Raw genomic sequence first — 12,242 nt, 5'->3', positions numbered from 1 at the left:
AGTTTTAAAATGTTTATCTAAAGTTCATTATTTTCTTGCATGAGGTACAATAAAACAAGGCAATCAATAACCAAGATAACGTAAATTATATATGCATAAAGAAATAATGACAGAGTAATCATCAAGGTGTTAATAAAATGTAACGAGAAAAGATACTATGCAAGTCAGTATTATCTAAACAGGGATACCCTAAGTGTGGGTGACTATAGGAGAGCTTATAATGAATAACACGCTTCACTTAAGGTGAAGGGGCCTTTGAACAATCTAGGCAACGAAGTTCTAGACCATATCAGGAAATGACACACTGCTATGCAAAATATAATTTCTAACAAGTGAGAAGACATAGGAATAAACTTATGGAAAAATATAAATGACTTTCAATAGTTGCAGAAAGGCATGGAAAATATCACATATGCAATGTTGAACTTTATTAAAGCAAAAGTTAGAAATTCAGAAGGTGCAAGAATTTCAAGAGGTTCAGAGCAATATTTACCTAGAAAGGTGTGGAAACCAAACCCTGGCCACGGGTCAGTTAAGGACAGGAAACCCTCAAGGAAGGATACCCCTCAAAGGACAGCAGGTGCAGAATGGACACCCAGGACAGGACAGGATACCCTCGAAATAGGAATCAGGACAGGACCCTCAGGACAGGACAGCAAACCCTCAGGACAGGACCCTCTTCAGGACAGGACCGGAACCCACAGTTCGGAAGCAACGCCTGCGCTCCACCCGCTCTGCAGCTATCGGTCAAGACCCCGATTGGGTCAGCGAACTCCCAGCTAAGTGCCTTGCCAGCACTTTAAGGTTCAGTAGAACCTCAGTCTATGGTCAAATTCGGACAGAGTGCTTCGCAGCGCTCTGTATCTTCAGTCACCTATTGAGTGTGTTGGGTCAGTGACAGGTCAGCTAAACCAGACAAGTCGGACGGTTCACTAGGTGAACCCAGGGTAGATATACAGTTTGGGGACAGTGTACCACCCCCCAATGTTGCAAAGTGTCAAAATCCCTCAATTTGGATTGGTCCTAAGGTAGGATTTGGGTAACACACCAATCACAATACACGATTTGAAGCCTTCATTAACATATTTGGGTACCGCCTAGCAGGTTTGGGGTTCTCATGAGAACTGTGCAGGAAATTAACATTGTAACACATGAGGAGCAACATTCGCCGTTCTCGTAGCGCAGAGGTGGCTTTCCCAGGCGCATCTTGACTGTGGCTGCCAGCTGGCTGAGTTCCACTGTCCAAAGTGGCCACTTTTCAATGCTCCCTGGTCATGCGCAGAAGAGACCGTCAATATGGCTCCCAATCAGTTTGGACCCCCATTCCCCGCGGTACATGAAAAGTAAGCGAAAACAAATTAATACATAATAATGTCATTATGAAAACACATCACAGGGTTTGTACTTTTAACTCATCATCAAGAAATAAAATTATTGCATTAAATGTTAGCTACATTGATACGGGCACAAGAGCAGTGGCACGAGCAGTACCACATGATAAGCACAGCTATGAATTACGCATGCGCATAACTTTCCCTCCACTTCTGCAGACGCGTCAGGACACGTGAGTGTGGCTGACGCATGCGCAGTAACTAAAATACAAGCGGCGGCCATGTTAGAGGACACGGATTAAATTCATTAGAAATACACATAGGCAAGCTTCGGGAACTTTGCTTAAACAAAATAAATGTTAGTAAAACATACTTTTTGTTACCTTATTACACATAAACGAGGTTCTTGACTTCGGCAAGCCGCAAATTATGCGAAGCTTTGCTTCATCATCTCTACGTAGATCAAAGGAACCGCTTGGAGCGAAGCTCCGTCAGCGGGACCTCAAAATGGTGGCCGCTATCCTTGGTATTTGCGCTGAACTCACTTGAATACGGGAAAGCTGAAAGGAGGCTTCGGAGGGGTCACCAAGAGATAAAAATCAAGACCGCAAGGTTTCCCACATCATCTCCCGTGCTTTTCTCCTCGTATCATCGGGAATTGGAGTCGCGCTGGGTCCGCCGCCGTCCGCGCCTTCCGGAGAGCTAAGGGAGATCACCATCTTCTTTGGGCGCTAACCACGCCCCCCTTCCCTCTCTAGTAAACCTCTCTGGCTTGTCCATTCTCTTACCCCTCTTTCCTTCTCTTTTTCCTGTCTCTTCCTTATGCTCCTACTCTGCAGAGTCTGAGATCCTTGTCTAACCACACAAGTCTTCATCTTTAAAGTGAAGATGGGAGACAAGGTAGGAAAAGAGAAAGAATTAATGAGAAAATGATCAGATTTCACCCCATGGAATTGTGAAAATCGTGGGTACAGTGCTCTGATTTACCCCATTGCAGCGAAAATACTAGTTGTGAATGGAGATTAATTTGTGATTGCAGCTCTCTGGCAATTAACACTTTCACTTTGATTCGGAAACGCATTTGAGAGAATGCGGGTAAGAGTTAGGGCGTTCGACCTCGGAGCTGGGAAACCGGACTCGAACCTCGGCAGGGACGCTCAAGATTCTGGACAAATCACTTAATCTCCCAGTGCCTACCCAAAAAAATAATGAATGTGTCCATTTGAGTAGAGTGGTGTGGCTCACTGGTTAGAGGCGGCAGACCCGGAAGCAGAGGTCGACCCGGGACCAGGGTTCGATTCCCGACGCGGCAGGGTCTTGGGCCATGGTCAGCGGACTCGATAATTCTCGCGCGGTGCCTACTCCAACCATGGGTCCCACTCAGCAACTCTGGGCAATAGCTTGCTTAATCTCTACTAACGGCCCCATCAGCGCCGGGGATGCTTGTCTTCACCTTGGAGATGCCCAGGAGGGACCATCTCACAGGAAAAGCCAGGATGGGTTCCCCAGCGGTATACAGCGCCGGGACGCCCCTTTGCTGGGGCAGCTGTGCGCTTTACAAGTATACGACATTTAACATTTGTAACTGGCGCTGGTGTAAAGTGCTATGCCTTCAGGCCTAGTTCGCGCTTTAAAAAACTCCACGAAAAAGAGATGTCATATTAATCATGTATACTTTCCCACTAACCCGCCACCAAGTCACCCTTTTCTGCCTTTACTACTATTGGAGGCATAAGTTAAATAGAAGCCGAATTCCAGGTAAAATATTGTTGAAACAGAAAAAAGGAAATCTAGATGCAAGTGCAAAAAATATTGGCTTTTTGAAGGCTGGGGTAAACTTTGTTTCCAGTATTTAACTGGAGGACGCTGTGCAGCTTGGGGTTTTTGTGAAGCCACTCTGAAAGTTTAAGCCTTAAACTTTAAGGTGTAATCCAAAATCGCTTGAGTTAGCTGTAAGGGGTACATTTAAAATTGTTCTGAACAGTGGGCCTCAAAATATTAGTTGCCCGGGCACCAGCTGTGCTTACAATGCCAAAAGCGAAACTACGGTTCCCAGAATGATACATGCTCTTCACCAAAAATCCTGGGTCTGGCTTAAGGTGGGACATGGCCTTAGGTCCACTGAGAAACTATGGATCTGTGTATAGCTTGAGTCACAACTTGGTCAACTTATCCTCCCGTCCTTCCGAGAGCAAATAACTTGGGTCATTGCAATACATTGTCTTTACATTTGGAGAAGGAAGCGTATTGCAGCAATAAAGTCTTCTAAAACAATGTTCTTTTTGTGGGGTGGGGTTGAGGCGTGAGTGAGTTGACCTCTCACTCTCCCGCTCATTTTCTGAACTGGGCGGGGCAGGGAAGCGAGAGTACGCGCCTGACACTCAGGTGGCAGTCATTGCGTTCTGATTGCAGGTGTCAGCCCCCAACTGCTGGGGGTTTAAAAGGAAGCTGGGCGCGCGCAGTTTGAGATCATCAGTGTGAGCGAAAGGTTGTTGGGCGAGCGTACGCGGTTTAAGCGGTAAGTGTTTTACTGTATTGGTGGGCTTTATGCGAGCTTTCCATCTGTTCTTCCTCGCACTCAAACAATATTGTTTCCAAGCAGGCTTCGTCGCTTACAAGTGCTTCAATGTTGAATATGGTTAATTGTAAATTGTGTTTATTTTCAAGTAAGCCTTTAGCTCTTATTGACTTCGGTGAGATCATAATCATTTTTATATTTTTTTTTTCTTGATGTACGGACCCTCCATGTCGATTAACTTTTTCCCTAGTTCACGAAGTACTAATCTGTCCCATTCCTCTGCAATGCTGACTTTGATGCCTGAAAAAAATGGACTCCAGCATAGTATTTGTAAAATGCGTAGACTACATTTTATAGCGACCTGAAAATGCGTAAGTTCTTAATGTGACTATATTTAAGAAACGAGGGCGGACCCCCTAACCATCTCTCAAAATAATTATAAACCTAAATCTGTGTTGCGCTTGTTAAATGCATTGTCCGTGACACCGTTGGGGAGCGAGCGCAACATTGCGTGCTCCATAATATGATTTTCATCACCTTGTAACTACTCGCCACCAACCACTAGGGTCCGCGAGGGTACAAAGTCGATGTGTTGTGGGATTAGTAAAGTAATTTTACTTTAGGGACAATGTTTCAGGTAATACTGCCGGCACCAATAAACGTTCATTGGCAAAGCCAGCAGGTCGTTAACACTTCAAAACCAGGCCTACCGATTTGGCAACACTTGTTCGTATTCGGTCATATCAATCCTGCTGATCTGTCTGACCGGAGTAAGCTAAACATGTATAGAATTCAATAGTTTTATTAATTTGAGGGCTTAAAGCCGTGAGACCAGGTGTGATAGTTTAGAACATTGCTGGCTACACCACGTGCTTAAAGTGAAACACTGTTTCTTGTATTAGAAATATCACGCTTGCACCATACCGGACCACGGCAATTGTTCAGTGAGGGAAACATTGTTCGACCGGGTTTTTAAAATATGCCGGGTAACTGAAGCACTTTCTGGCCGTACCTTCATTTCAACGCACATTAATACTCTGGGCAAAATTGCCCCTCCTTAGTACCCCAGTCATCCGCTGAAATGTCATTAGTTAACCTTTGTTTCTGCTGCCCTCAAATTGTATATTCTGTTAAATTATCAGCGAAAAGTAACTTTAATGAACTGGTGGCTGAAATTTAGTAAATTTTTTCGTGGTGCCGCTCTTTTTAATTTGTTTTGACTTTTCAAGACAATTAAACACTGGCAAATAAGTCTGCTAGAAAATGCCACGGTACTGGGTACATGGAAGTATAGACTTCAATTTGTTGACAATACCTCCAAATTACTCACTTCCACTCCAGCAGAAGGTTAACAGACCCGCATTGGATGCTCTCACTTTGAATGACTGCCTTTCGCCAATGCACATGTACAAAAAATAGCTCCCGAAAAATAGTCACTTGCGCTTCCCAACCACTGAACATTCCTACCTATAAACCAGCTTTGGCATATTCGTGTATCCTACCGAAAAAGAGCACAATTCATTAAAGTAGCCAGAGTGTATACAGATATTTCGGTTAAAGATACACCCAGGATTGTGACTGACATTTCAACCACTTGTATCCGACTTGAAGGGCCTCAATTAACTGCTTGTGCAACTGCATCTCACCTCTTGGGTTGTTGGAAAAGCACTGTTGGTATAAAGAGAACTATCTTGGCCAAGCTTGCACCCCAATAAACAGACTATCTGCTATCTAACTGTACTCGCCAGCGACTGAAGGCACCTATAAATAAGTGTGATATTAAAAAAAATATAGGTGTATTAATCTGTAATTTTACTCTGCGCATTACGAACCAGGGTTTGTCAACTCTTCCTAAGGAAAATGGATACGAGTAAAATGGCAGAAACCTGTATACAAATTCATATACTAAAGCCACACGCCTCTGCTGGTACAGGTCATTTGAGGCAGTTGCTCCTGACTTGAGACTTCACAAGTGGAACTGCAGTTTCATGAAAATATTTCAATGTTTTTGCAGTTGACTTGTTAAGAATACCTAGTAACTTGTGGAACTGCCCCTTCATGAAGGAATAGCCAAGTTTGTGCATTGTCTTGAGGGGGATACCTGGTAATGACAAGGAACTACATCTCCGGGAAAGACATTTTAAGATTAATCACTTGATTCAAGTGAATCTTTAACTTTAGGATTTGCCCGGTTTGTGTGTAAAATGTAATCTATTGGCTTGCATTTTGCTTCTTCCCACCACAGGGCATTTTTGAGTGACTTAAAAATGCCACTCAAATAGTTTGCAAACAATGGTAGAAGGAACCAGACCTAACCATTTATTGCTAGTACCTGTATTTGGTGGAAGGCACTTGGCCTAACCAGTGGATAGAAAATGTGATTATTGTACAGTGTTCTATAACAATAAAGACAATTGAAAGTTGCAACATTGATATACCAGCTTTGGCATACGTTCTTCTAGTGAATTAAATTACTATTTATTAGCATAGCAAGAGTGCATTTGTTTTCAAGCTCCAACCCCCTAAACTTTGAAGGACATTTTAAGCAGTTGCATCTTCCTAGAGGAATACTTAGTAACAACATGAGTTATTGCAGCTCTGACACTGGTTAGGAAGTTGCTTCTGATTAGAAAGAGACATCTAGTAAAGTTCTGAAGGGCAGCAGTCTAAAAGACTTCATGCTGGTTATCTAAAAGGATATCTAGAAATTACTTGCAGTAACTCTAGCTATGCGGGGGGGGGGGCACACCAAGGGTTAATCGGGTGCAATAATTATCACCAGTTACATTTTTGGGATTAGTGTGCAGATTTTGGGTATTAAACCAAAACCTGCATGTTCTAGTAAACATTAGTTTTTTCACACTTTGGTATTGACAGATCTGACCTGCCACTGTTACAAAATTCAATGTGTGATAACAGGAGTTACAATAGCCAATCTAACTTCTGCAAAACAGATGCATAGCTTTATCTCTGATTCAAATGGGAATTGCTTCCTCTGGGAAGGAGTGGGAGAATGAGAACCTTTCATATAGCGGGCTACATGAAACTGGTGCACATATGCTCAGCCCGACAAGCAAGAGCTCACTCAACTCTAATGTTCTAAAATAAATGTAGGAGCAGATGTTGCCAATTCCCAGAGCTGTGAATAGGTGTAAAAATGTGTTGCGTCTGCTTTTACACCAAAGTAAGATTTCATATACAAAATAAAACTGATTCTCATTTTGTATAACACCCATATTTGAACTTGGTATAAAATCAAACTACTTAACATGGCTTCTAAGTCTCTAATAATTCCAGTAGCATTGCAATAAAAATCTGGTCAAGTATCCATTGATAATGGTTTTAGAATATGAAAGCTGTAATATGTTCCTATACATGGCTAATGGATTTCAAGGGTTTCGATTGGTTAATCCCCTACCTTTGAAGCATTTCATGTAATCTTCTGACTTAAATTTGCCAGCAACTTGTGGCCATGTTTTCTACTTTTTATATTCTAACTTCTGTGGCACACATAAACCCCCCCCCCCATTCAGGTAGTTGTTGCAGAACAGCCACGCATTTTAAATGTGACTCCTTTCTCACCCCCAATATCTGTCCTCCAATGATCCCATAAATACAAAATCATAGACTTAGTCCTATAACTGAATATTGGGCTATTGTCTAGGCCTTTGTTTAGTATGTAAAAGGCTGTGAATATTTTAATCACAGATGGCATAACCTTGTTTGCTGAAAACAAAGGCTCTGTGTTGAACCAGCATCAACAAACCACCACAGATGTGAGACCAACACAAGCGTATTCCTTTAGGGTAGTACTTACTGCAGATGAGGCTAGCTCGGAAACTTTTTTTTTTTTCTCTTCTCTACATAAGGACTTTCGCTGGCCAGGAACAGCAGTTTAATGTCCATTCCTTGTTTTTGACATTGGCTGTTCATATCAAGTTACACTTTTATTCAATATCTAACGACACCACCCTTTTGTGGTGTATAGAGGTCTGTTATAGGTACCTTTTTGAATGTACTTGACTTTCTCATCCCAGCCCACTTGGATTGGGGCAAAGAGCAAGCATGAATCTGGCCTTGCACTGAGAAAGGGTACAGGGGATTATTACCATGGATATTTCCCTGTTCCATGCTTTCACTCGAGATGTAAATTCAATTAACATTATCGAGGCCACTGCAGCCCTCTCTTTGGGAGGGACGGGACCACCTGTAAGCAACATGAAGAAGCTGTTTTTTGGGGGGGTTTTGAGGCGCGTTCCAGAGTACAGACTAAAGTGACAAGTGGGTGTAAAAGCCCAGCTGGTAAACTAGTTAGGTGAACTGTAGAAGACTCTAATTGATCAATTTAAGGTCTAACTGGTTCAAGGTCTAACTGGTTCAATCTCAAGATTTACTGTACATGTATAAAAGGATAAACCATTAACCATAATCGTATGATCTAATGGGTCTTGATTTAATCTACAAAACTTTGGGAAACAAATCTAGATCTCTCAAATGGCGTCACCCATTTCGTAATGAAGGTTTATGTTAAACTGTATTTATGGTAAATTTATACATTACTTACCACTCTATTTAATCGCATTTGAAGAGTAGGGGTAGGCCTAATCTGGAAAGCCTGCATGAATGAACTTTCTTAACGATAACCACATTTAAAAAAAATCAAAGTTGACTAATTTTCTAAATTAGTGTAGAAGCTTCTTTCACTTTATTGCTGCATAAATACGTAACAGATTGCCTCCAAGTCAAGCCTGACTGCTTTGTGCCACGCTACTAGGGGTTAAGCACAGGTTAATTTAGGGAATGTTGTGGTTCACTCTGACCAGAATTATATTTGATTGGGGCTTTTACCACTCTGCTAATAACCCAGTTTCTTAGAGCACCACAAGTCATGACTAGTGAGACTACAGAAGGACTGAGTGTCCAGTGTAACCAGTCACATAAACAGCCAGGTACTTGAACTCTCACAGTATAAATGTGCATAACCAAAGACCCCATTGGGCCTGGGGACATTGGAGAAGTGGCTGAAGCCATTCTGTTCACTTGCATCAGCCCACTACAAACACTCAGACTTGCAGTTCCTCACTTCAAGAACATGGGATTGGGGTTTCTCGAAGCTCAAAGAGGCTTCCACATGAGCTTCGTGGTTTGTGGCTGTTGACAGTTTGGCTCTAATCTTGCCCCAAACCTACTCTGTACCTGCCCAAGCAATGGGATCCATCAATTCCAACGCAACTTCATCTGAGATTGTGAGATAGTCCCAACTCCACTGAATACACCAACCCTCCATTAATGGCCAAGAAACGTCTTGTGATGAGGGAGGTATTATCAATGCTGGACTTCAGGCTCAAATACCTACTGAGACTCATTAGCACACTGGGTCCCTACTGAGTTGTGTTGAGTTTGTGGCTTTTTTAGATCTTGTAGACTAGATCAATTGCATTAGATATGACTCCTATTTTTGACACCATAAGCTTTACACATCCATCCGCCTGATTTTACGCTAAGGAGCCGTAAATATTTGTGTGGCCAAGAGCTTGCAGAGCTCCAGACCACTTGAAAAAGGGTTGGGACCTGGATTTGACATGCCTATTCACTTCTGGGCTTCTTACAAGATGTGATATTAGATCTTTAGGACGTGGCAGGGAAGGATATAGGAAAAGTGGTCTAATATGCATGCTCAGCGTTTTTTGTGCAAGACAAATCTGCAGTCTAAATTTGAAGTGCATAATGCAACTCTTAGTGGTGCTAATTGTGACTACCATCAATCCAGTAGTTCTTCTACGTGCAACTTGTCCATTGAACACTTATTCAACAATTATTTTAGATTTGGAAGATTTAGATTGGCTGTTTCTTGAATGACCTGATGAGGTCCAATTTAGTGTAGCAGGCTTGTTGCACTATTTGTGGGTTTGTTTTTGGGGGGGTACATGTAGACTAGACACTTGCATCTGTCTTGCTTCATGCACTGAGCATTGAAGCAAGCTCACCTTTCCGACATAAATCGCAACACAAGTTGCTGCCCTACACTTTCTTCTCCATAACCTTACAGGTTATGTTCGTCACCTTTCCACTGACCACCCGCAGTCATTTATAGGGTTCTGGGTGGCTTGAACATTTTCATTGTAAACAAATTAGCAAAAAATAGCCTGCTGAAAGGACCATGTGCTCATAACACTCGTTTAAGGAGCTCAGCCATCTACCAGCAAATGCCATTGTCCAAAGGGTGCTTAAACTGAGATTCATAGTCCTGTTATGCATTTGTGATGAATGTCAGTGTATTGTTTGGTTATACATCATAGTAATGCTTTTTTTCTTCAACCTCCCCTTTCCTCAGCATCATGTCTGGCCGTGGCAAGAAAGTGGGCAAGCCAAAGGGAAGTAAGCCCAAGACGCGGTCCTCCAGAGCAGGCCTACAGTTTCCCGTTGGTCGCATCCATCGACTGCTGAAGAAGGGGAACTATGCAGAGCGGGTGGGCTCTGGTGCTCCTGTTTACTTGGCGGCTGTTCTGGAATACCTGACTGCAGAGGTGCTCGAACTGGCGGGAAATGCCGCCAAGGACAACAAAAGATCTAGGATTGTGCCAAGGCACCTCCAGCTGGCTGTCAGGAATGACGAAGAGCTGAACAAGCTGTTTGCTGGTGTGACCATTGCAGAAGGTGGTGTTCTACCAAACATCCAAGCTTCGCTGCTCCCCAAAAAGACTGTCAAGGGGTCAATGCAAGAATCCAAAGATGTGGAGTCTCAGGAATTCTAGAAATCTGAAAGCATTGATTCCCAAATGCTCCTTGAACTATTTTATGCCTTTTAGTGAGTTTTTAATGCACTTCAGTGAATAAATGGTTTATGAATTTATTAAATTGTCTGACTTCTGATGTTATACAGTAAAATGGCTACAGTAAAATGGCTGCATCACAAATGTTTGTATGACTATTGGTAATAAACCATGCTGTGCATCCCCCTCTTACAAAGGTTACAGTGGTATAGGGATCCTATGTTGGGGGAACGACCTGTTCCATATCCTTTGTTAAATGGGCCAGCCAGTGACTGATGTCAATACATCAGAATGCCTAGCTGACCTAATCGTACAAAGTAACTTACTCAAGTGCTTATTGTTAGATCTAGAACTGGGTGAGTTTCTACCCCCTGAAAATCTACACTAGCTCACTTTCTTAACTGGTTGATGTAAGAGGCTGGCTCTGTATATACTATACTCAAAGGAGGTAGTGTGCATAGTCCAGGGAGTCCCAGAGGTATAGCGGAGGATGTAGTACATCATTCCTTGCACTCAATTTAGTGTTAGCTGAGCAGTCTGGCTTATCTGAGCAAAGTGTTCAGCATTTGTCCATAATCTGACATTAAATGATGTCTCTCATTTAAAGACTGAATCCAGACCAACTGTCTGTATAAAAGTTGGGTTTTTATTACTATCACTTGGTGCAGGTAAGTTTTTACTTTCACATCCTTAATATATTTCAAAATAAGGTGTACTGGTTTTGTAGAAGCGTACAAGTGTCTTTGAAGTAAAGAAAATGTAAACTCTTTATAATACTTGAAACAGATTATTTTCTTTTTCAGTTCATTTTATTAACTTGATGCAAAACAAACTCCTACAGTTCAGGTACTATAGGAATAGTCAATTGTAGACACTAAGTTACGTTGTTGCATTGTAAGGCTGACCATTTTTCAGCTCAAGTCCACAACATACAATCCTATGGGGAAGGGGAAAAAAGCTAAGTTGGTAATTGCAGGTTACGTAGACTTTTGGTGTGGTCCTCTTAGGATTAGAACCATGGTTCAATTCTGCACTAAAGGTGTACCACCAGCAGGAATAGGGCAGCCGGTTGCTGGAGTGCCAATGCTAGTCAATGGGCACTAGGGGCACATTGGTATGAGGCTGCTCACAGGCAGTTAATGTGCCCTTGAGCACAATCTTCAGGAGTTGAGGGGCGGGGGTGCAAGGTAGCACCAAAATGACAACCAGGACAGCAGGATGCCAACACTGCAATGGGCTGCCAATATTAACATATAGAGATGATCTGTGCTGCTTTCAGACCAGGAGGTCTCTTACAGAACCAGAAGCCAAGTGAGGAAGTTGTGATGCCAGGCCATGTCAGGACACAATTGGTCCTGGCTACCAGGGTTTCTTTAGATGTATGTTTTCTCCTTACTGGGCAGGTCGCTGTCTTTGGGCAGGGGGGTGTCTTCTGGATGAGTAGTCCTTTTGTTCGTTTGGTGTAGAGGTAGGTCTGGAAGGAGTAATCACTGTACTGCAGGACCTTCTTGTTGTTTTTAGAGACCAAGCTGCTGTCTTTGGCAGTCTGGGGCTCTTTCGAAACTGATCAGTACACTTTGGGCTTTTTTAGGTCACTGTTATTAGGCTGGAAATCATCAT

At 42.7% G+C, this 12,242-nt stretch overlaps 1 protein-coding gene across 1 annotated transcript; it reads left to right on the top strand.

Moving 5' to 3' along the window:
- The first annotated feature begins 3,808 nt into the window (after nt 1-3,808).
- On the top strand, nt 3,809-10,664 carry LOC144771815 (late histone H2A.1-like). The gene is made up of 2 exons (XM_078656088.1): nt 3,809-3,849; nt 10,184-10,664. Exon 2 carries the CDS (start codon nt 10,188-10,190, stop codon nt 10,602-10,604), a length of 417 nt encoding a protein of 138 aa, XP_078512214.1. The 5' UTR covers nt 3,809-3,849; nt 10,184-10,187; the 3' UTR covers nt 10,605-10,664.
- Nucleotides 10,665-12,242: the final 1,578 nt, after the last annotated feature.

The sequence above is a fragment of the Lissotriton helveticus genome, chromosome 8, assembly GCF_964261635.1.
Source record: "Lissotriton helveticus chromosome 8, aLisHel1.1, whole genome shotgun sequence".
NCBI lineage: Eukaryota > Metazoa > Chordata > Amphibia > Caudata > Salamandridae > Lissotriton > Lissotriton helveticus.
Note: the sequence above shows the minus strand (reverse complement) of the source record. Positions and strands in the feature narration are given on the sequence as shown.

What these genes read in the sequence shown, in the direction of transcription:
- LOC144771815 (XM_078656088.1), top strand. Translation starts at nt 10,188, where the DNA reads ATGTCTGGCCGTGGCAAGAAAGTGGGCAAGCCAAAGGGAAGTAAGCCC.